We start from the raw sequence: 24,308 nt of genomic DNA, 5'->3' as shown, positions 1-24,308 counted from the left end.
TGTTGTGCTTATATTTTTGTCCACTATAATTATAAATATGGCATCAAAATGTTGAAAATCTGATTTCCCCCTAGCTGATAATTGTCTGCAGCCAGCTCTGATCGTGGTGTAGGCCTAATGAAACAGGCAGGGAGAGTGAGCACATCCGTGGTGGTTGGCAAACTCTACCCTCCGGGTTGTAGCCCTGCGTGGCATCGACTTTGCCACAACAGTTGGATTGGACCAGCCCCCCCAAAAAAATAATTTTGACCTGTCCCTAAGAAGCTATTTTTGTTTATTTTGAATTGAAAATAATCACAGTAAGGTACTTAATGTCACCCAGAAAATATTTGATATTGAGATTTAAAAAAACATATGCATTGGGCCTTTGAGTAAAACAGGTGATAAATCAGCTGAAAACATGACTGGAATGCAAGTTTAATTTCAGAACCAGAGCATTGCAAAAGGTACTGGGTTGTACTTTCCAGAATATTTTTCCTTCAAGATGCTTATGGTGAAACAAAGGCATTAAGGAATAATGATATAGCTGACAAACAAAATTAATTTATTACATTTTGGCAAAATTGTAAACACAACACTATACTTACTGCACATGCATATACTGTACACCACACACCAGTACATAGCTTATTTATCATTACAATCATGAGTTTAGCATTTCTTTATAGCACTTTCAAATCAAATACAATTCTAAGCTTGAGTTTACAGCGCACTGATGATGCAATATCAAAGTGGCAAGCTTTCTAGCTCCCAATAACAGTAACAAAATCAAATCAGCCCAAAATATACAGCTTTTTAGAGTACAAATAATGCTACAAAATCATATCAGCAAATCAATAAACTGAGTAAGCAGTTAGATAAAGAGCGTTTTGTTAAAGCACACATTTGTTTCTTTGGCAGTTATGTTGGAGAATGTTATAATTAGCCATAACAAAGAGAACGATGTTCTACTTTTCAAATTACATGATCAACATTAATTATGTTTTAACAGTTTTTGGGAAAAATGACACAAGTATTCTTGATTTATCTCAATGATGTAGGGAGAATGGATACGTGCTTTTCTTTCAAGCTATAATCCTTAGTTGCTACATACATTTTTGACTTCTTGAAGAATATAATTTATAAATGCCTCATGAACTTAGTTCAACTGTCGTACCCCATCAGAACAAAGTATACCATTGTTTTACGCCGATGTTTGTAAATAACGTAAATGTTAACAAACACGGTATTGATATCAAACTCTACATTTGATATCATGGATGGTCAGTCCTTGCTTCCATAGCTCTGTCTATGTATTTGAGTGTTACCTTTCTCCAGCCCCATCCCTTAACTTTTTAGCGAAACAGGGGAAGGGATAGCACTTAATTTATTATTTGCCTTTCTTTTTTTCTTTTCTTTTTTTGGGGGGGTATATATCCTTTAATATTGCAGATATATTGTAGGTTCTATCAATTTAATTGTTTGTATCATTTCTAATCCCCTCATAAAAAAACATCTCTAATCCTTTCCCCCCCTAACCCTACCATCCCTACCCTGATTGGATTAAACTAGCAAACAACAATACTTATACTACTACTTACAGCTATTTTCGCTCACATCTACACTACCTGTAGTTAAATAGTTATACATATATCGCTAATTTCCTCTTTCTTCAAGTGCTAGGTTTTCACCCACAGCGGCCAATCCACCATTCATTCTGACCTTAACTCCAACCCTCCGATGTCCACAGGGATAATGCTTTGTTATTGTTTCAATTAAGGATTTTAGCTTTAAGGCTTATTTGTCCCCCTAAAAATGAATAGCACATTGTTAGAGCTTTGAAATTAGTCACGTGTGTTCCCACATCACCTCCACACAAGTGGTACCTTGAACTGCATTCAACTCCCTCCATTATACTCATTAATTAATGCTATATCTTTTGTTTTCAGGAGATCCAGGGATATACAGATGCAGTATCTTAATTTGACCCTGCTTCTCACAGCAGGCAAATAATCCTGCAGCAACAGGAAATGTGAATTATTATGAAGATTATAATAAATTGACATTTTTGTCGGGGTTGATACATTTTTCGTTAGGAAAAATCAAGTCTGACATTTTTAAAGTGGAAATTACAAATATTAGAAGCCTTTGTAAACCTTGAATACACTTCACTAAACAGAGTGATACAATTAAGATAGCAGATCTGTACATGCAGACCATTAGGCTTACTTTTACTCTTACAGGTGTTCATATTTGCGTAATAAAACGTAATAGTCTGATGACCACTGGGATTGGAGAACCACATGTAAGCTCACCCGGGACACCTGTATCTGTCTGACATTAACGTATGATTACATACACAAAACAATGTTGGAGTTTTTATTTTATTTCTATAATTAAAATTATTATTTAAAATTCTTGCAAACAATAGAATGTTATGTATATGGGGGATACAACCATCCCTACTCTGTAGATTTTGCTGCGAAGAGACAGAATCATTCGATCACTTGTTTTGGTACTGTCCATATGTAGCTTTTTGTTGGTCGCAGGTTCAGGAATGGCTGAAAAATCACAACATTTACTTGAAGCTATCTTTGCAAATAGCACTGCTGGGTGGTCAGTCGATCAATAATATAATAGTACTTTTAGTAATGCTGGATGGTTTTTAGAGATAGATGGAAGACGTTGATGGTAGCTGAAGGGTAAAAACATTTTTTATAACTAATGTAAAAGGTACCATGTACCGTGTCCCGTGTCCATAAAATGTATATAGTATGTATAAGCTGGAAGTAGAAGCCTAAGTATTGTTGTCCATAAGTTTACTCCAATTAGGGGAGGGGAGATAGTGTTAGGGGAAAATAATAAAGGAAAATATCTTTAAAAAAAATAAGAAATAAATATTTGGGGGATTGGAAATAATGCAAACAACTACATTGATAGAACCCACAATATATCTGAAATATTAAAGCTGATCTACCACCTAAAATCATTTACAAACATTCAAATAAAACACGTAGCCATGTATTCAGTATTTTACTCCAATTTCCTAAATGTACATTATATTACATTTCTGCTCCTGTTCCCAATCTAGTACAGTAACCGTCTCACAACAGTGACTACAACCATATAGGTCATGTATCTCCATCCTGCGCAACTGCACTACAGGGAGCGATCAGAGTTGGCTGGACTGTCTATAGTAAATACAGACACTCAGGCATTGAGGGAGCCACAGTCAGCCACCTGTAGACTTCTGGCAGGAAAAATACAATGGCACAGATCATCCATAACTCTCTGGCACTATAACTATCCGTAGTAAAAAGCTGCAAAGCTTACTCATATTGACAGAGCTTACTCATATCTCGATTGCTACTAGCTAGAAATGATTGAAACTAAAGTGGGATTCTCATAACAGTATTAGTTAATTGCACACATTCCCCTTTTATTTCAGGATCTGTAATGTTAAGGAGCTATTTGAAAGAGACTCAGCCTGGGCTGGGACCATGACTCATCATGAGGTGTGGATGTGTAGAAGATGATCCACTCTTTCAATAATGCAACGACTTGAACTCATTTTCGCTGCGTTGTGAACCACTTTGAATCAAAGGCCAGCATCCTAAAATCCCCACTTCTCCAAACATTGTTAATGGATAATTTTATCCGTTAATCCGGATATTAACACAAACGTTAAACATCTATGGGCATTTGTATACTCTGGTTGTTTTTGTTGAATACCATTCAGCCACAAATGAATGGATCACTAACTCCGGTTACCCCACCCATTCCAACTTTCTCACGTGGCCCAGAACATTCAAATTAATCTCTTGGCAAAGTGGAGGTAAAATGATAGCAAAATATCCTATGCTCTGAGCTGGGGCTTTTGTGCAGAACAAATGGTGCTGCTGTACAGTGTTGTCCCTGAGTCAAGGGGTAGAACTTTTTAGCTTTATATTTTTTTTGATATCAAACTTAGAAATGTGTTGTTTTCACATATGTAGACACTGGTATTGTGCTTGGGATAATGAAAATTAGGTTGAAAAGTGGTGAAATTGCCCTTTAAATGCAGTCAGTGCCCTCTCTCTGAACATCATGTTATTCCTCTTTCTCTCTGAGTGTAACAACCTAACGAGAAGCGTACCTAATGAAATGCACTAACAAGAGCAGAGTAGCCCTGCAGTGATCCTTGGGAGTGACCCATAACACTCTGCAGAGGAGTTTGGTGTTGATTATGGTTTTTACGATCAGCCAAAAACCCAGAATCCTAAATTATAATACTGTTAATTGCCTGAATCTTTTCATTCTGCAATAGGTGATAGTGCTTATTCAAGGGTAATGATATGGATAACTTTTCCATTCTAATGCATCCTGCAATACCATAAAGCAGGGGTTCTTAAACTTTTTCAGCTCGAAACCCAAGTGAGAAATTGACCGTCCTCATGTTACTCAAATCATCCTTCACCAACTCAAATTAAAAGAAGAATTACTGTATATACGTAGATGTATAATGCCCAGGACCCACTTTGGGTCCCGACCCATAGTTTAAGAAACCTTGCCCTAAAGGGCTTGATATGTTACCAAAATTTGTTTGGATTGGCGAACGAAGAATACTCACTTCCTCATGTTAAAACAAGCTTGTTTTATCTACAGCACTGTGTGATTAATTCCTGCCTCATTCATCTCAGGTTGCCCAGGTGTGGCTTTGATCTCAGTTTGCCCAGATGTGGAGTTGGTCTCAGATTGCCCAGGTGTGGAGTTAGTCTCAGATTGCCCAGGTGTGGAATTGGTCTCAGATTGCCCAGGTGTGGAGTTGGTCTCAGATTGCCCAGGTGTGGAGTTGATCTCACCAAAGCTTGTGTCTTTCCTCTCTTCCTTCAGGTGATCCATATCCTTCCTCTCTTGGGCTGAGGAGGTGTCTTTGCTATGCCACTCTGTCACTGTGTCAGTGCAGGTCACTCTCCTTGCCCCCTGTTTGGTCTCGTTGCTAGTCTGTTGGGAGGTGCGTGGGTCCCTGGCCATGCTGTACCCGGTTTGGTTCATGGAGAGTGTACAGTGGGCCTCCTGCCTCTGGCACTGGGAGAGCCCGCGGAATGCTGAACGGAACTTCTGAGACATCAGGTTGTACACTACAGGGTTGATGGCACTGTTGGCATACATACAAATCCGACAGAACAGTACAAACCAGGCGTCCAGGTAAGGTGTGTCAATGAAGGAGTTAATAAGGACCAAGGTCCGGTAGGGCATCCACAGTAAGGCGAACAGGATCACCACCACTGACAGCATCTTAGTGACCTGTGGGAGAGACAGGAGAGGTGAGACCAGGGAAGACGTGTTGCAGTATTATTAACACAATTTGGTGTTTATCTGTGTGAGGCTTGGTTTAAGCAAACAAACACACTTTGGCCACTCTCAGCCAGAGTGGATTGGGTCTACGAGGCCCCAGGGGCCCTGAGTGACTTAGGGAGAACAGGCCCCCATCTGAGAGCTAGGCATATCCTCATAGAAATCAGAGAGAGAGTACTGTAGGATCACTCAGCCCCTGGCTTTGTGACCATGGTGACAGCACACAGGCAGACATTCCAGAACCCCGGTGAGAAAGATGGAAAGAACCACCGTAACCACCACTCATTAGCCTTATCACTCCCAAACAATGGCACAGGCTTTCTTTTATCCCCTGCTCACCTTTCTGTCTGTATGAATTTTAAACATAACTGTGTTGTTGAAGCATGGCCACCTTTTTTAGTCTTCCTACGTTTGATCATGGCAACACAAAAGAGGCAGGTTGACATTTATTGGGATGAGTCTTGTCCTTGAGTCAGAACTGAGCGATTTCCGCTAGATGGGCCAGCTCCAAAGTCAAAATGGGCTATTATTGTAAAAATGTATGGAAATAAAAATGAGCTTTTTGGTCTTAATTTAAGGTTAGGGTTATGCATTTGGGTTAGCAGTGTGGTTAAGGTTAGGGTTAGGTTTAAAATCAGATTTTATGACTTTGCTGCTGTGCCAGCTAGTGACCACACTGCAGAGCTGCCTCCAGAACAAAAACGCTAACCTGCACAAAAGAGGGGCAGTTGATAAACCTATCATACACAACCTATTTAAGCTTAATGCTATTCGAGATAAGGTACGCTTGTTAAACAGCAGTCGTTGACAGTAATCCTGGTTGAAATAAAGAAATTCATGATACAACAAAGTGTTTAATTGAGGGGAGAGAAGCATGGAGGTGGAAGCTTTAATTTTCCAACGGTGAGATAATGACACTTAATGCATCACCAGTAGAGGGATTATCAACATGAAGCCACAAACAAAACAGACAGCTTCAGGTTTGCATTAGGTTGAATACAGAACTCCAGTTTACCTTTGGATACACTATAATGATAATCACTGGTCTAGCTAATAGTGCAGAAAGAGTCACCCTTTGCAGCATCCTTTCTTATTAGGTACATTGGGAGATTGTCGACAAAAATCATATACTTATACTAAGGCCTTGATTCAATCAGATCGAGCGTTAACCTGAGTTAGCCAACAACCGCATGTTTTGGCGCTCTTGGAGGTGTATGAGCTAACAAATCAGTGAGCGGCTGCTGGTGTGTCAAAAACCACTCCCTTCCTATTATCCCTACCACGTTAGAAGTTCAAAAGGGCAATAGAAAGTGTAGGCTCTATTAAGTATAGAAATAATGACAGACTTATGCATGTGTTAGTGTTAATTTCGATGGGGGTATTTATAGCCTATCAGTCTAATCGAGGTGTAGACAATATAACGTGTAATGCGGTTGCATGAACTTACGCGGCTGCATGGGATTTGAAGGATATAAAGTTGGGTGTAGTTTTGTTGCATCCAATGGCAATGTCCGTCATTTGTGGATTTGACAGCTCTATGTCATGGTTCCACTGTCCACAGAGGGCAGCAGAGACTGTCCTAGAGACATTAATGACACTCAGGTGTGTCCTATTTACTCATTATGATTTCCCTGTTAAAACAAGTGTGTTTTCTGTTATCCTTTGCTGAAGCTTGAATTGTGTGGAATGTGCATTTGTCTCCTGAGTGAGTTTGAGACTTAGTGTTTGTTGTTTTCCCAGTGTTACTGTGATCCTTCCGTTACCATTTCTAAGTAAAGTACTATGTTATCCTTAACCATTGATTCATCATCTGGTCTCTTCACCTCATCATGTCACAGCAAGCCTACAGCACCTGGGGTTCCCAAGCAGTCTCCCAACCAAGTACTAACCAGGCACAACCCTGCTTAGCTTCCGAAATCACACCAGACAGGGCTTATGGCCATTCCAGCCTGAATATGCCAGATCTCGGTATATTCATGCAATTCCAGTCTTATTACATGACTGAAGACATTAGCAGAATATATTTTTTTTTATACCACCAATATTCTGAGCTAATAGTCGGCGGTTCAATTAATAGACCTACACTATTTACTGACAATAATATAATAATTTCGATAAAATCACCAATGTCTCTTGTAAAGGAGTTTTGTAGCCTATGTTTATTTTCTCGTTTTGACGCTGTCGCTGTTTGCAAATAATTACATCTGAGACATCGTATGATCCTAAGCATTGTAACCTACTTTCAAAACTTACCCTTACACCCCAGACAGAGCCCCGACAGGGGGTGGTTCTACTAAGTTGACATATGGAATTGTTTTAAGATGGTCATACCATGGATCATTTAGAATTTTAGGACACCTGTAGGTATCAATAAAAAAAATATATACAGTTGAAGTCGGAAGTTTACATACACTTAGGTTGGAGTCATTAAAACTTGTTTTCAACCACTCCACAAATTTCTTGTTAACAAACTATAGTTTTGGCAAGTCGGTTAGGACATCTACTTTGTGCATGACACAAGTAATTTTTCCAACAATTGTTTACAGACAGATTATTTCACTTATAATTCACTGTATCACAATTCCAGTGGGTCAGAAGTTTACATACACTAAGTTGACTGTGCCTTTAAACAGCTTGGAAAATTCCAGAAAATTATGTCATGGCTTTAGAAGCTTCTGATAGGCTAATTGACATAATTTGAGTCAATTGGAGGTGTACCTGTGGATGTATTTCAAGGCCTACCTTCAAACTCAGTGCCTCTTTGCTTGACATCATGTGAAAATCAAAATAAATCAGCCCAAAAAATGCGTAGACCTCCACAAGTCTGGTTCATCCTTGGGAGAAATTTCCAAACGCCTGAAGGTACCACGTTCATCTGTACAAACAATAGTACCCCAGAATAAACACCATGGGACTACGCAGCCTTCATACCGCTCAGGAAGGAGACACGTTCTGTCTCCTTGAGATGAACGTACTTTGGTGCGAAAAGTGCAAATCAATCGCAGAACAACACCACAGGACCTTGTGAAGATGCTGGGGGAAACAGGTACAAAAGTATCTATATCCACAGTAAAACGAGTCCAATATTGACATAACCTGAAAGGCCGTCAGCAAGGAAGAAGCCACTGCTCCAAAACCGCCATAAAAATGCTAGACTACGGTTTGCAACTGCACATGGGGACAAAGATCGTACTTTTTGGAGAAATGTCCTCTGGTCTGATGAAACAAAAATATAACTATAATCACCATCGTTATGTTTGGAGGAAAAAGGGGGAGGCTTGCAAGCCGAAGAACACCATCCCAACTGTGAAGCATGGGGGTGGCAGCATCATGTTGTGGGGGTGCTTTGCTGCAGGGACTGGTGCACTTCACAAAATAGATGACAGCATGAGGAAGGGAAATTATGTGGATATATTGAAGCAACATCTCAAGACATCAGTTAGGAAGTTAAAGCTTGGTCGCAAATGGGTCTTCCAAATGGACAATGACCCCAAGCATACTTCCAAAGTTGTGGCAAAATGGCTTAAGGACAACAAAGCCAAGGTTTTGGAGTGGCCATCACAAAGCCCTGAAAAAGTGTGTGTGAGCAAGGAGGCCTACAAACCTGACTCAGTTACACCAGCTCTGTCAGGAGAAATGGGCCAAAATTCACCCAACTTATTGTGGGAAGCTTGTGGAAGGCTACCCGAAACGTTTGACCCAAGTTAAACAATTTAAAGGCAATGCTACCAAATACTAATTGAGTGAATGTAAACTTCTGACCCACTGGGAATGTGATGAAAGAAATAAAAGCTGAAATAAATCATTCTCTCTACTATTATTCTGACATTTCACATTCTTGCAATAAAGTGGTGATCCTAACTGACCTAAGACAGGGAATTTTTACTTGGATTAAATGTCAGGAATTGTGAAAAACTGAGTTTAAATGTATTTGGCTAAGGTGTATGTAAACTTCTGACTTCAACTGTATATTGGATGAAACTTTGAATTAAGACTTAATGCTATTAGCTCAGAGAAATTATTTGAATAATGTTTTGTACACTCAGTGTATAAGGATATATGTTTTACTGTGGATTGACCCGGATACCTTTGACACTGAAATGCTCTATTCACTTCCATTCATGTTTTGGCCCAGTACTCGGTTACCTAAAGACGAGTCTTGCGAGGCTTGAGTCATAGTGCAAAACAACCTACATGTAGGCCTACGTGTTCGTGAGAGTCTCAGCTTTTGAATGGTGGGGTCATATTAGTTGCTATCCCAAAGCATTTGGTTTTTCGGGATGTCTCCTGGTCTGACAAGCACAGATGTAGCTCTGTCACCTTCCACCGCAGTTGCAGAAGCAGGTTGATGTTTATTGTCATGAATCTTGACCTGGAGGCAGAACTGAGCTCCAAACTTGGCTATTATCATAAAAATGTATGAAAACAAACATTTGCTTTTTGGTCTAATTTTAAGGTTAGGGTTAGGCATTAGGGTTATCAGTGTGGTTAAGGTTTGGGTTAAATCAGATTTTATGACTTTGTGGCTGTTCCAACTAGTGACCACTCTGCAGAGCTGCCTCCAGTACATGAGTTATGACAATAAATGCCAATATGTGTTGCGGAATGCCGACATGTAACCTTTATTTAACTAGGCAAGTCAGTTAAGAACAAATTCTTATTTACAATGACAGCCTACCCCAGCCAAATCCGAACAATGCTGGGCCAATTGTGCACCGCCCTATGGGACTCCCAATCACAGCTGGATGTGATGCAGCCTGGATTCAAACCAGGGACTGCAGTGACGCCTCTTGCAGTGCCTTAGACTGCTGCGCCACTCGGGAGCCCAGATTGAAATGCTGTGGATTGAGATGCAGCCCATGCAAGAATATAGAAACCTCTATCTTAAACAGAGATTTTGATGGGGATTTTTTATTATCCTCATTAAATTTCCTCGTGGGCGCACACATCGACTCTAGTTAAACACCTTTTTAACAGAAGGTGAATAGCTCAATTGATAGCAACATAGGACTATTACTTCCCAAGCAAAGTCTTTTTTGTTTTTCTCAACTATAGATCTTCGTAGCTCAGCCTCTGAATTTCATAGAGACAAACTAAAGATATGCATCGGAGTCAGTGGAGGCTGCTGAGGGGAGGACGACTCATAATAATGGTTGGAACGGAACCAATGGAATGGCATCAAAAACATGTAAACCATGTGTTTGATGTATTTGATACAATTCCACTTACTACGCTTCACCCATTACCATCAGCCTGTCCTCACCAATTAAGGTGCCACCAACCTCCTGTGATCGGAGTTGCGTCTTTCTTGTGCATTTTGCAGCTAATTTCTAGCGTAAAGTATTGCGGAGGAAAGCGTCATTATAGATTGCTTTATACAATCAGAATCCGGTTTCGTTAAAAAAAAAAAAAAAGTAAGCTAACAAGGGCTGTACTTTTTGCCATTTTCTTTAACAAAAAGTAGGCTATGGCATACCCTCACATAGGCCTACTCCTTCAATTCAAGCACTGGTTTTAACTTAACACATCAAGCCCTTCATGGACACAGAGGTATTTAAAGAGTGGTGACACTATTGGAGGAATTGGCTGACAAATCTGTGGACAGTCCATAATTTAGTCTGTCAAACAGGTAGGCCTACCTCTTGTTGATTGCGCTGCGGCTGCCGCTTCATGTTTCAGCACCTCAAAGCTGTCATGCAGTTACTCTAATCTGGCTTATTGTGAGGTCAATACCGCTGATAAAAAGCCTCATCATGCCTCACCTTTGGAGAGGCAAATATCAAAGATGCAACGAATATAAGCCAGGAGCCGACAGCGGCAACCCATGTGGGGACTTTGGCATAGGCTAGTGTATAAGGAAAGTACCAAAATACCTTGATAGGGGAGTCACTTTGTTGCAAGCAAGTTTACTTTAACACTCAGGTGCATGTAATCTCCCAGCATTTGAAGAAATCCATTAGTAAAGTGTAGCACAGCACTACATTCTGCCTGTTGGTTGCAATTCACCCCCTCTGTATTGTGTGCTTGTTATTTAACCATTGATACATTACATAGCCAAAAGTATGTGGACACCTGCTCGTCGAACATCTCATTCCAAAATCATGAGCATTAATATGGAGTTGATCCCCCCTTTGCTGCTACAGTATAACATCCTCCACTATTCTGGGAAGGCTTTCCACTAGATGTTGGAAAATTACTGCGGGGACTTGCTTCCATTCAGCCACAAGAGTATTAGTGAGGTCGGACACTGATGTTGGGAGATTAGGCCTGGCTCGCAGTCGGCATTCAAATGAATTCCAAAGGTGTTCGATGTGGTTGAGGTCAGGGCTATGTGCAGGCCAACTGAATGTATGATCTAGGGGCCATTTTGAGACCTTAAGGAGCACCAGGTACTGCTGGAATGTCTACCAATGGCATGTCCATCTTTTTGTGAGAAATTACACTGGCCGCTCAAAACATTTATAAAGAATGTATAAAGTATAAATATCCCACACTTTAGATGAGGTCACGTAAAACGACTTAACTAATGGTTAGTAAATGGTTTATAAGGACCTGAACATCTTATGAGTGATGTTATGAATCATTATTAAATACTTTAAAAGTTGTTTATAAATGCGTGAATAACTAGATTACTATCATGATAAATAATTTACTAATTCATTATAAATGCTTTAGCACGTGGTGTTATTATAAAGTGCTACTGATGATTGCTCTTTGCTCTTTTATTCAGTGGAAGTCTGAAGTTCTGATGAAACTCCTGTATACTATAGAATGACAGGGCTAGATTCTATCAGATCCACGCCAGCGGTGTCGGAGGTGGAACTGCGTTAGAGTGTCATGGTTCTACCTGTCACCAGGGGACGGCAGAGAACATCCAAGAGACATTAACGACACTCAGGTGTGTCCTATTTACTCATTATGATTAAAAGAGGTGTGTTTTCTGTTGTCCTTTGCTTAAGCTTGAATTGTGTGCCTTGTGCGTTTGTGTCATTATGGGGTATTGTGTGTAGATTGATGATTTTAGAATAAGGCTCTAAACTAACAAAATGTAGAAAAAGTCAAGAAGTTAGAATACCTTCCGAAGCCACTGTGTATTGTGGCGTACAGCAGGTTAGCCACCAGGGGGAGACTCGTCGAGGCCTGGTGACAGACGGAGTATACATCACGAGGCGAACACTCAGGCCTTAATGAGTGGGAGCCGGGCCGGAACCCGACCCCTCCTGGGGAACCACTGGAGGAAGAGCCCAGCCTCCCCCTCCTCGATTTCGAGGGGCCAGTCGAGACACCCCCTGGGGGCCAACTGAAGGGACAATTCGGGACGGCCCAGTGGGAGGACCCTAACATGAACGCTGCCGCAGCACAAGTGATAGCGGTGAATGGACAGCTACTTCCGGGGGTGAGTGACTGGCGATACCCCCATTTCCAAATCAAGAATAACCTTTTGTATCAGGTGTCGCACCAACAGGGGGAACTTTGAGAGGTATTGTTGCTACCCCAACGGTACGTGGGAACTGTTCTTCAGCTGGCCCACACCCACCTGTTGGGGGCGCACCTGGGAATGGAGATGACCCGGGAACAGATCGCCGCCCGGTTCCACTGGCCCGGGATGAGGAGGGCCGTGGAAGACTACTATCGCAGCTTCCCGGAGTGTCAAATGACTGCCCCAAAGGCAAACTTCCAAAACCCACTGATCATCGGGGTGCCCTTTGAACGCATTGCCATGGACATAGTGGGACCCCTGGTAAAAAAAGAGCACGAGGACACCGGTACATCCTGGTAATCGTAGACTATACCACCCGGTATCCCGAGGCCATTCCCTTACGGGCGGCGGTGTCCAAGGGAATCGCACGGGAGCTGTTCCACCTCTTTAGCCGGGTGGGCATCCCGAACGAGATCCTGACAGACCAAGGTACTGAGTTTATGTCCCACCTAATGAAATATTTGTGTGCTCTCCTGCAGATCAAGCCGATTCGGACCTCCGTCTTTCACCCGCAGATGGATGGGCTCATCAAGCGACACTGTCCCGATGAAAAGTTATTGTGCTGACATTGATTCCAGAGGCAGTTTGGAACTCGGTAGTGAGTGTTGCAACCGAGGACAGAAGATTTTTATGCACTACACGCTTCAGCACTCGGCTGTCCATTTCTGTGAGCTTGTGTGGCCTACCAATTCACGACTGAGCCGTTGTTGCTCCTAGACTTTTCCACTTCACAATAACAGCACTTACAGTTGACCGGGGAAACTCTAAATCAAATCAAATTGTATTGGTCACATACAGATGTTATTGCAAGTGTAGCAAAATGCTTGTGTTTCTAGTTCAGACAGTGCAGCAATATCTAACAAGTAATATCTAACAATTCCACAACAAATACCTAATAAAGGAATGCAATAAGAATATATAAATATATGGATGATCAATGACAGAGCGGCATACGCTAAGATGCAATAGATAGTATAGAATACAGTATATACATATGAGATGAGTAATGCAAGATTTGTAAATGTTATTAAAGTGACATTATTAAAGTGGCCAATCATTTCAAGTCTGTATGTAGGCAGCAGTTGTTGTTTCCTACCTTCACCAACTGGGGGGGCGGCCCGTCAGGAAGTTCAAAACCCAATTGCTCAGGGCGGGGTTGAGACCCAGGGCCTCAAGCTTAATGATGAACTTGGAGGGTACTTTGGTGAATGCTGAGATATAGTCAATGAATAGCATTCTTACATAGGTATTCCTCCTGTCCAGATGGGATAGGGCAGAGTGCAGTGTGATGGCAATTGCATTGTCTGTGAACCTATTGGGGGGTAAGCAAATTGGAGTGGGTCTAGGGTAGCAAGTAGGGTGGAGGTGATATGATCTTTGACTAGTCTCTCAAAGCACTTCATTTCGCAACAAAGCATCCTTCACTCATGCTGCCAAACGTACCCTTGTAAAACTGACTATCATACCGATTCTTGACTTCGGCGATGTAATTTACAAAATAGCCTCCAACACTCTACTCAGCAAATTGGATGTAGTCTATCACAGTGCCATCCGTTTTGTCACCATATACTACCGACTAATGCGACCTGTATGCTCTCGTTGGCTGGCCCTCGCTTCATACTTGTTGCCAAACCCACTGGCTCCAGGTCATCTATAAGTCTTTGCAAGTTAAAGCCCCGCCTTATCTTAGCTCACTGGTCACCATAGCAGTACCCACCCATAGCACACGCTCCAGCAGGTATATTTCACTGGTTATCCCCAAAGCCATCTCCTCTTTGGCCGCCTTTCCTTACAGTTCTCTGCTGCCAATGACTGGAACGAATTGCAAAAATCACTGAAGCTGGAGCCTTATATTTCCCTCACTGACTTTAAGCATCAGCTGTCAGAGCAGCTTACCGATCATTACACCTGTACACAGCCCATCTGTAAATAGCCCACCCAACTACCTCATCCCTATATTGTTATTTATTTTTTGCTCCTTTGCACCCCAGTATCTCTACTTGCACATTCCTCTTCTATACATCTATCACTCCAGTGTTTAATTGCTAAATTGTAATTATTTCGCCACTATGGCCTATTTATTGCCTTACCTCCCCAATCTCACTGCATTTGAACACACTGTATATAGATTTTTCTATTGTGTTATTGACTCTACGTTTGTTTATCCCATGTGTAACTCTGTGTTGTTGTTTGTGTCGCACTGCTTTGCTTTATCTTGGCCAGGTTGCAATTGTAAATGAGAAGTTGTTCTCAACTGGCCTGGCTGGTTAAGTAAGGTGAATTAAAAATAAACAAAAAAATGATGACAGAAGTGAGTTCTACGGGGCGATAGTCATTTAGTTCAGTTACCTTTGCTTTCTTGGGTACAGGAACAATGGTGGACATCTTGAAGCAAGTGGAGACAGCAGACTGGGATAGGGAGAGATTGAAGATGTCTGTGAACATACCAGCCAGCTGGTCTACCCGTGCTCTGAGGACGCAGCTAGGGATTACGTCTGGGCCGGCAGCCTTGCGAGTGTTAACACGGAGAAGGAGAGCCCACAGTCCTTGGTAGCGGGCCATGTCGGTGGCACTGTATTATCCTCAAAGGGGGCAAAGAAGGTGTTTCATTTGTCTGGAACGCAAGACGTCAGTGTCCGTGACGTGGCTGGCTTCCTTTTGTAGTCCGTGATTGTCTCTAGACCCTGCCACATACATCTTGTGTCTGAGCTGTTGAATTGCGACTCCACTTTGTCTCTATGCTCACATGTTGCTTGTTTGATTGCCTTGCAGAGGGAATAACTACACTCTTTGTATTCGCCATATTCCCAGTCATCTTTCCATGGTTAAATGTGGTGGTTTTGCGCGAATGCCGCCATCTATCAATGGTTTCTGGTTTGTGCAGGTTTTAGTAGTCACAGTGGGTACAACATCTCCTATACACTTCCTTATAAAAACTCACTCAGCGAATCAGCGTATACGTTGATATTATTCTCTGAGGCTACCTGGAATATATCCCAGTCCGCGTGATCAAAACAATCTTGAAGCGTGGATTCCAATTGGTAAGACCAGCGTTGAATAGTCCTTGGCACGGGTACTTCCTTTTTGAACATCTGTCTGTAGGAAGGGAGGAGCAAAATGGAGTCGTGGTCAGATTTGCCGAAAGGAGGGCGAGAGAGGCCCTTGTATTCATCACGGAAGTTAGAGTAACGGTGGTCCAGTGTTTTTCCAGCGCGAGTGCTACAGTCGATATGCTGATAGAATTTAGGTAGCCTTGTTCTCAAATTTGCTTTGTTAAAATCCCCAGCTACAATAAATGGATCCTCAGGATATATGGTTTCCAGTTTGCATAAAGTCCAGTGAAGTTCCTTGAGGGTCGTTGTGGTATCGGCTTGAAGGGGGATATACACGGCTGTGACTAATCTAAGAGAATTCTCTCGGGTGATATGGTCTGCATTTGATTGTGAGGAATTCTAGGTCAGGTGGACAAAATAACTTGAGTTCCTGTATATTGTTACAATTACACCATGAGTCATTAATCATGAAACATACCATTCTTCTTCCCGGAGAGATGTTTATTCCTGGCGGCGTGACGCACTGAGAATCCAGTGGCTGTATTGACTCTGACAGCATATCCCGAGAGAGCCATGTTTCCGTGAAACAGAGTATGTTACAACCTCTGATGTCTCTCTGGAAAGCAACCCTTGCCCCGATTTCGTCGAAATTGTTATCTAGGGACCGGACATTAGCGAGTAATATACTCGGAAGCGGTAGTTGGTGTGCACGACTCCGAAGTCTGACCAGAAGGCCGCTCTGTCTCCCTCTTCTCCAGCGGCGTTATTTTGGGTCGGCCTCTGGAATCAGTTGAAATGCCCTCCTGGTCGTAGTGCTGGTAAATTGACGTCGCGCTGATAGCCAATAGTTATTTCCGGCTGTATGTAGTAACACTTAAGATTTTCTGGCCTATCAATATAAGAAATAGTACATTTTAAAAAACACAAATTAGCTGTAAAACTTTGTTTTGAAATAGCCAAATCCACAAAATTTTGAAGGTGTGTCCACATACTTTTGTATATATAAATACACGTTTTTGACTGCACTGGGCCTTTAACATGAGGCAGTGAGATACCCTGAAGGAGCAGAGCCTAATGCCAAGACTAACATATTGTATGTATTGTAATCTTTTTCTAATGGTTGAATGAATGCGTGGTGTATCCTGTCTGAACCAAGTATATTATATTCCAAAACACAAAAAAATGCATCTGATGATTTTTGCATTGGATGGTGTCCACATTGATCATGCCAATTATGAATATCTGGGCATCTGGATTGATGAAAACCTATCTTTCAAAAAGCATATTGATGAGTTAGGCGCACCGTTTGGTGTCACATTATTAGTCAGTATGTGTTACACCTGTGCTGGTTGCCATCTCATTAGTGTTTCACCTTTGCTGGCCCTAATGGTATTCAAGAGTGGCTGGCCTAGTGCTCCAGTGGTCTTGAGAGATGTGGAGGGTTAACACCTTTAGTTGGCGCTCCCTATTTTAATCTCTAGACAAACAATCCTTTATTTGATCCTCCCTGTTTTTGTTTTGCTCAACTTTTTGGTTTGCTTCCTGTCTTTAAGTTTGGTGTGGGTTTCTTTTTTGTTTGCCTCTTCTTGGGCAAATTTAGTGGCCTCTCATGGTGGGTGTCTTTTAGATTCCAGTTGTTGTTGTTAGTCAACTTTCAGTGGACACCTCCATGAGTGTCTTTCAGAACCCCTCCTAAAACCCCACCTGTTTCGTTTTGCCTGTTGTCAGTGACTCTTTGTTAGTTCCCCCTTCTGTTAGAGTGACAGTATTTTGTTTTCTTGCTGGGGACATAACACGTTTTAAAGCTAAATTCCCGCAATTCTACACATTTTGTCATAACTTATGCCATGTTAATATGATATCTGAGTGAGCGTGACAAAATCAATGGGGGCCCCCTGGAGGTCAGGGCCCCTGGGCATGTGCCCTGCATGCCCGGTTGGTATTCGGCCATAATTACTACAAGTTTAGATAGCTGGCTAGACTAATTTAGCAACACCATTTTTAAAAAATCAATTGATCGAATTCTTGTTCTAGGTCATTGACAAAAACTCTGGTAATCAATATGGAAATGACTATAGACAACTTTCAGAACCACTACCGGGTGAAGAATTCTTTGTTTTTGAATAATTGAAACAAAGTGTTTATGATCTACTATTTTGAACAAAATAATGAGAAAGGAGACAGTAGAGGACACTGACACACTACAAATCAAAAAATGGTTGGCTGACATGGCAAATTGAGTGACTGTCAGTGACTTACATAATAGAAACTGCTGCCCCCCCCCCCCGCCACTGTATTAAAGCTATTGGGTGCAGCTTATCATAATGCACTGCACTTTATTACGGGCAAAAGATTCAGTATTAGAAAATAGGCTAGGCTTCTTTAAAGTCTTGTAGATCGATCCATTGCACTCTTTTTGTTTATAAAGCCCTCTTGCACAAACTTCTACCGTACCTTCATTGTTAACATACAGACGTCCGAGCTACCAGACCCGGTCTCAGGGATGGCTAACACTGGGGATCCCTTCGATCTCCACTGAGTTACTAAAGGTCAATCTGCTTTCAGTTTTTTGCACCTTACTTGTGGAATAATCTCCAAAGCTCTCTGAAATTGAAAGATTTGGTGCATCTAGGGCCATTCAGACAGCTGATTGAGGACCCTTTTACTGAAGAATGTGTTTTTCTATGATTGAATTGTGTCTCTCTGTTTTGCTTTTCTTAGTGTGATTTGTATATTCTTTGTAATTACAAGGCTCCTCTGTGGAAGATAATTTGGTCTCAGTAAGCTATGACTCCCTGTCAAAATAAAGGTTACATAAAATAAAGGGTGCTCCATATACGTTGACACACACACCTGTTTCCTGGAGAAGAGCACACTCTTCGGGCGGCCCTGACGACCCCCTTTTCCTTCGTCTGCTGGTTCCTTGCAGCTCCTGCGGAGCGTGGTGGCGCCAGCAGAGACTGTACCCGCGTCGGGCCGGTTGGGGAGTTGGTTGAGGTACAGGACGCGGGCGATGAGGCCGTACAGGACTATGGCCAGGAGCAGAGGGATCACGTAGAAGATGGCAAAGTCAATGAGGTAAATGGGGAGGTAGAGGTCACGGGACACCTTGTAGCCACACTGGATGGTGCTGTCCTTCATTACCTGGATGTCCACCAGGAAGAACCACAGCATGCAGTAGACACAGGTTAACACCCACACCCCTGCTATGATCCGCTTGGCCCGGGACAACGTACACACTGTCTGGGCCCTCATTGGGTGGCAGATAGCAATGTACCTGGAAATGGAGAAGAACAAACAATAGACTCTTCGGCATGTTGTTCTACAGAGACGTTATACAGTAAATTATTCATAGATTTTTTTGTATACAGTGCATTAGGAAAGCATTCAGACCCCTTGGCCCTTTTTCCAAATTTTGTTATGTTACGGTCTTATTTTAAAATGTATTAAATAAAAATGTTTCCTCATCAATCTACACACAATACCCGATAATGACAAAGCCAAAATAGGTTTTTATACATTTTTGCAAATGTATAAAAATAAGAAAACAGAAATACCTTATTTACATACAGTTTGGACACACCTACTCATTCAAGGGTTTTTCTTTATTTGTACTATTTTCTACATTGTAGAATAATAGTGAAGACATCAAAACTACGAAATAACACATGGAAACATGTAGTAAAAAAAAATAATTAACAAATCAAAATATATTTTATATTTGAGATTCATCAAAGTAGCCACTCTATGCCTTGATGACAGCTTTACACACTCTTGACATTAACCTGTTAGTGATCCCTTCGCGCGCCAATCCCTTTAGCGGGATCGATTTGACAACATCCAGTGAAATTGCAGAGCGCCAAATTCAAACTACAGAAATATCAATATTCAAGATTCACGAAAATATAAGTGTAATACATCAAAATAAAGCTTAACTTGTTAATCCAGCCGCAGTGTCAGATTTCAAAAAGGCTTTACGGCGAAAGCAGACCATGCGATTATCCGAGGACAGCGCCCCGCATACAAACACATGAAAATCATTTTCAACCAGGCAGGTGGCGACACAAAAGTCAGAAATAACGATATAATAAATGCCTTACCTTTGAATATCTTCTTCTGTTGGCACTCCAAAATGTACCAGAAACATCACAAATGGTCCTTTTGTTCGATAATGTCCTTCTTTATATCCCCAAAGTGTCAATTTATTTGGCGCATTTGACTCAGAAATACACTGGTTCCAACTCGCCCAACATGACTACAAAGTATCTAATAAGTTACCTGTAAACTTGGTCCAAACATATCAAACAACGTTCCTAATCCAACCTCAGGTATCCTAAAATGTAAATAATCGATAAAATTTAAGACGGGATAAACTGTTTCCAATACCGGATAAAAACAACGTGAAGCGCGTTCCAGTTCACGCGCACCAAACAGTAGAGTCCACATGGAGTGACACTTACAAGTGACACTTGTTATACTCACAGACATTATTTTAACAGTTTTAGAAACTTTAGAGTGTATTATATCCAAATCTCACCAATTATACGCATATCCTAGCTTCTGGGCCTGAGTAACAGGTCGTTTACTTTAGGCACACTTTTCATCCGGATGTGAAAATACTGCCCCGCTGGTTTAGACAGACACCTGGAATGGATTTAAATTAACAGGTGTGCCTTGTTAAAAGTTAATTTGTGGAATTTCATTCCTTCTTAATGCGTTTGAGCCAATCAGTTGTGTTGTGACAGGGTAGGGGTGGTATACAGAAGATAGTCCTATTTGGTAAAAGACCAAGTCTTTATATTATGGCAAGAGCAGCTCAAATAAGCAAAGAGAAATGACAGTCCATCATTACTTTAAGACATGAAGATCAGTCAATCAGGAACATTTCAAGAACTTTGAAAGTTTCTTCAAGTGCAGTCTCAAAAACCATAAAGCGATATGATGAAACTGGCTCTCATGAGGACCGCCACAGGAAAGAAAGACCCAGAGTTACCTCTACTGCAGAGGATACGTTCATTAGAGTTACCAGCCTCAGAAATTGCAGCCGAAATAAATGCTTCACAGAGTTCAATTAACAGACACATCTCAACATCAACTGTTCAGAGGAGAATCAGGCCTTTATGGTCGAATTGCTGCAAAGAATTACTACTAAAGGACACCAATAAGAAGAATAGAGTTGCTTGGGCCAAGAAACACGAGCAATAGACATTAGACCAGTGGAAATCTGTCCTTTGGTCTGATGAGTCCGAATATGAGATTTGCGATTATCTGACTTCAAAATATACTCTATGCCTTGGTTTGCACTTAGTGGGACTATCATTTGTTTTTCAACAGGAAACAGGAAAATGCCAACAAGTGCTCAGCATATGTGGGTACTCCTTAAAGACTGTTGGAAAAGCATGTGTGGTTCCCACCATGAAGCATGGAGGAGGAGGTGTGATGGTGTGGGGCTGCTTTTCTGGTGACATTGTCTGTGATTTATTTAGAATTCAAGGCACACTTAACCAGCATGGCTACCACCGTATTCTGCAGCAATATGGCATCCCATCTGGTTTGCACTTAGTGGGACTATCATTTGTTTTTCAACAGGAAACAGGAAAATGCCAACAAGTGCTCAGCATATGTGGGTACTCCTTAAAGACTGTTGGAAAAGCATTCCAGGTAAAGCTGGTGGAGAGAATGCTGAGAGTGTGAAAAGCTGTCATCAAGGCAGAGAGTGGCTACTTGGAATAATCAAAAATCAAAAATATATTTTCATTTGTTTAACACTTTTTGGTTACTACATAATTCCATATGTGTTATTCCATACAATGTAGAAAATAGTAAAAATAAAGAAGAACCCTTGAATGAGTAGGTGTGTCCAAACTTTTGACTGGTACTGCTACAGACTCTTTTACTATGACATTCGAAATTGAGCTCAGGTGTATCCTGTTTCCATTGATCATCCTTGAGATGTTTCTACAATTTGTTTGGAGTCCACATGTGGTAAATTCATTTGATTGGACATGATTTGGAAAGGCACACACCTGTCTATATAAGGTCCCACAGTTGACAGTGCATGTCAGAGCAAACACCAAACACCAATCAAAATTATTTTATGTAGAGCTCCAAGACAGGATTGTTTTGAGGTACAGGTCTGGGGAAAGGGTAACAAAAAATGTCTGTAGCATTGAAGGTCCCCAAAAACACAGTGCCCTCCATCATTTTTCAATGGAAGAAGTTTGGAACCACCACTCTTCCTAGAGCTGGCCGCCTGGCTAAATTGAGCAATCGGGGGAGAAGGGCCTTGGTCAGGGAGGTGACCAAGAACCTGATGGTCACTCTGACAGAGCTCCAGAGTTCCTCTGTGGAGATGGGAGTACCTTCCAGAAGGACAAACATCTCTGCAGCACTCCACCAATCAGGCCTTTATCGTAGAGTGGCCAGACGGAAGCCACTCTTCAGCAAAAGGCACAACAGCCTACTTTGTCAAATGGCACCTAGAAGACTTTCAGACCATGAGAAACAAGATTATCTGTTCTGATGAAACCAAGATTGAAGTATTTAGCCTGAATGCCAAGCGTCACGTCTAGAGGAAACCTGGCACCTTCCCTACGGTGAAGCATGGTGGTGGCAGAATCATGCTGTGGGAATGTTTTTCAGAGGCAGGGACTGTGAGACTAGTCAGGATTGAGGGAAAGATGAACGGCGCTAAATACAAAGAGATCCTTGATGAAAACCTGCTTCAGAGCACTCAGGACCTCAGACTAGGGTGAAGGTTCACCTTCCAACAGGGCAACGACCATAAGCACACAGCCAAGGCAATGCAGGAGTGGCTTCGGGACAAGTCTTTGAATGTCCTTGAGTGACCCAGCCAGAGCCCGGACTTGAACCCCGTCGAACATCTCTGGATTGACCTGAAAATAGCGGTGTAGCGACACTCCCCATCCAACTTGACAGAGCTTGAAAGGATCTGCAGAGAAGAATGGGAGAAACTCCACAAATACAGGTGTGCCAAGATTGTAGCGTCATACTCAAGAAGACTTGAGGCTGTAATCGCTGCCAAAGGTTCTTCAATAAAGTACTGAGTGAAGGGTCTGAATACTTATGTAAATGTGATATTTCCGTTTTAATATTTTTTTAATAAATTAGCATACGTTTCTAAAAACCTTTTTTTTCATTATGGGTTATTGTGTGTAGACTGATGAGGGGAAAATAACTATTTAATCCATTGTAGAATGAGGCTGTAATGTAACAACAATTGGAAAAAGGTCTGAATACTTTCTGAATGCACCGTATATGGCTGGTACTTGATGATGTGTAAAAGGGGGTACGGTAGTTGAGGTGTCACTTACCTCTCCACAGTGAAGGCTGTGATGGAGCAGGAGGACACATTGATGCCAAGATACTGGAGGTAGGTGATACCAAGGCAGCCAGCATGCCCAAACACCCAGGTGCCCATCAGGCTGTCTGACACATTAGGCAGACCAGCGGCCACCAGCACGGTCAGGTCCGCTATGGCCAGGCTGACCAGGTAGCAGTTGGTGGGCGTACGCATGTGTCGCGTGGTGAGGACCACCAGAACCACCATGATATTACCCACAATGCCAAGTCCACAGACCAGCAGAACCAGGAACACTGCCACAGTCTTGTACTCCAGAGACTGGGATATGGGGTCCCCTGGGCCCACCAAGGAAATGTTGGTTGGGGTGTCCATCCTTGAGCTTACATTTTCTGTCATGATTGCAGGTAGTGAGTTTGTTTCTATTTGAGTAAGACAGAGAGAGTGAAGGACATATGAACTGATACGTGTGGGAATGTAGGAATAAGTGTCCCTGTATGTGTTCTGTACTTGTTGCTAATGATAGTAATCCCTTTTAATGGTTTACTATGTTCCGTCTGTCTTTCAACCTATTGATATATTTTGTTTGTTCCTCCTCTTCAAAGCCTCGAAGTCTTGTAGGGATCTACTCCGACTTCAATAATCAAATTAACATGTTTAAGCTAATTTTCCTCTGCCTTTAGCCCTTTTAAAGAAATGAGCATTCCATTGATCCGCCTGAAAATATAGAAATAATTGTAGTTAATTGGAAGAATACTACTACTACCTTTGGAAAGACATGCATTGCTGGACATGGTAGTTTGCTGTTTGTTTGAATGTCGACATTAGGAGTCAAACAATCGGCTAAACATATGGTGGTTAAACAACACGTTATAAACCATCTTTATAGAACACCTGCTAGGTGTATATTCTCTGCACTGAACATTACTAACAGGGAAACATGATTAGCTACCACAGAGAATTATTAAAATGAGACATTTTAGTTCTGCCCAGCATTAGCTAAGCATAAGAAATTCCTAAAAAGCATGCAAGCGCTTTCCAGACACATTCCCAAAAGGATTCATGTCTAAACAACATACTGTATGTTTACTTGAAGACCACATAAAGCATATCAATATTAAATAGAATATGAATAACC

At 41.7% G+C, this 24,308-nt stretch overlaps 1 protein-coding gene across 1 annotated transcript in view; it reads right to left on the bottom strand.

The window, feature by feature from the left end:
• Positions 1 to 527: 527 nt before the first annotated feature.
• Positions 528 to 24,308, bottom strand: part of LOC139530053 (thyrotropin-releasing hormone receptor-like) — a 34,237-nt gene continuing 10,456 nt past the window's right edge. Inside the window, exons 2-4 of the mRNA XM_071326102.1 lie at positions 23,184 to 23,887; positions 18,703 to 19,126; positions 528 to 5,265 (exon numbers count right to left, since the gene is read on the bottom strand). Of these exons, the coding sequence (XP_071182203.1) occupies positions 4,618 to 5,265; positions 18,703 to 19,126; positions 23,184 to 23,569 (1,458 nt within the window). The 5' untranslated portion in view covers positions 23,570 to 23,887 and the 3' untranslated portion in view covers positions 528 to 4,617. The remainder of the gene's footprint in view (positions 5,266 to 18,702; positions 19,127 to 23,183; positions 23,888 to 24,308) is intronic.

Source organism: Salvelinus alpinus, chromosome 9, assembly GCF_045679555.1.
Source record: "Salvelinus alpinus chromosome 9, SLU_Salpinus.1, whole genome shotgun sequence".
Lineage (NCBI taxonomy): Eukaryota > Metazoa > Chordata > Actinopteri > Salmoniformes > Salmonidae > Salvelinus > Salvelinus alpinus.
This window is presented reverse-complemented; position numbering and strand designations above follow the sequence as displayed.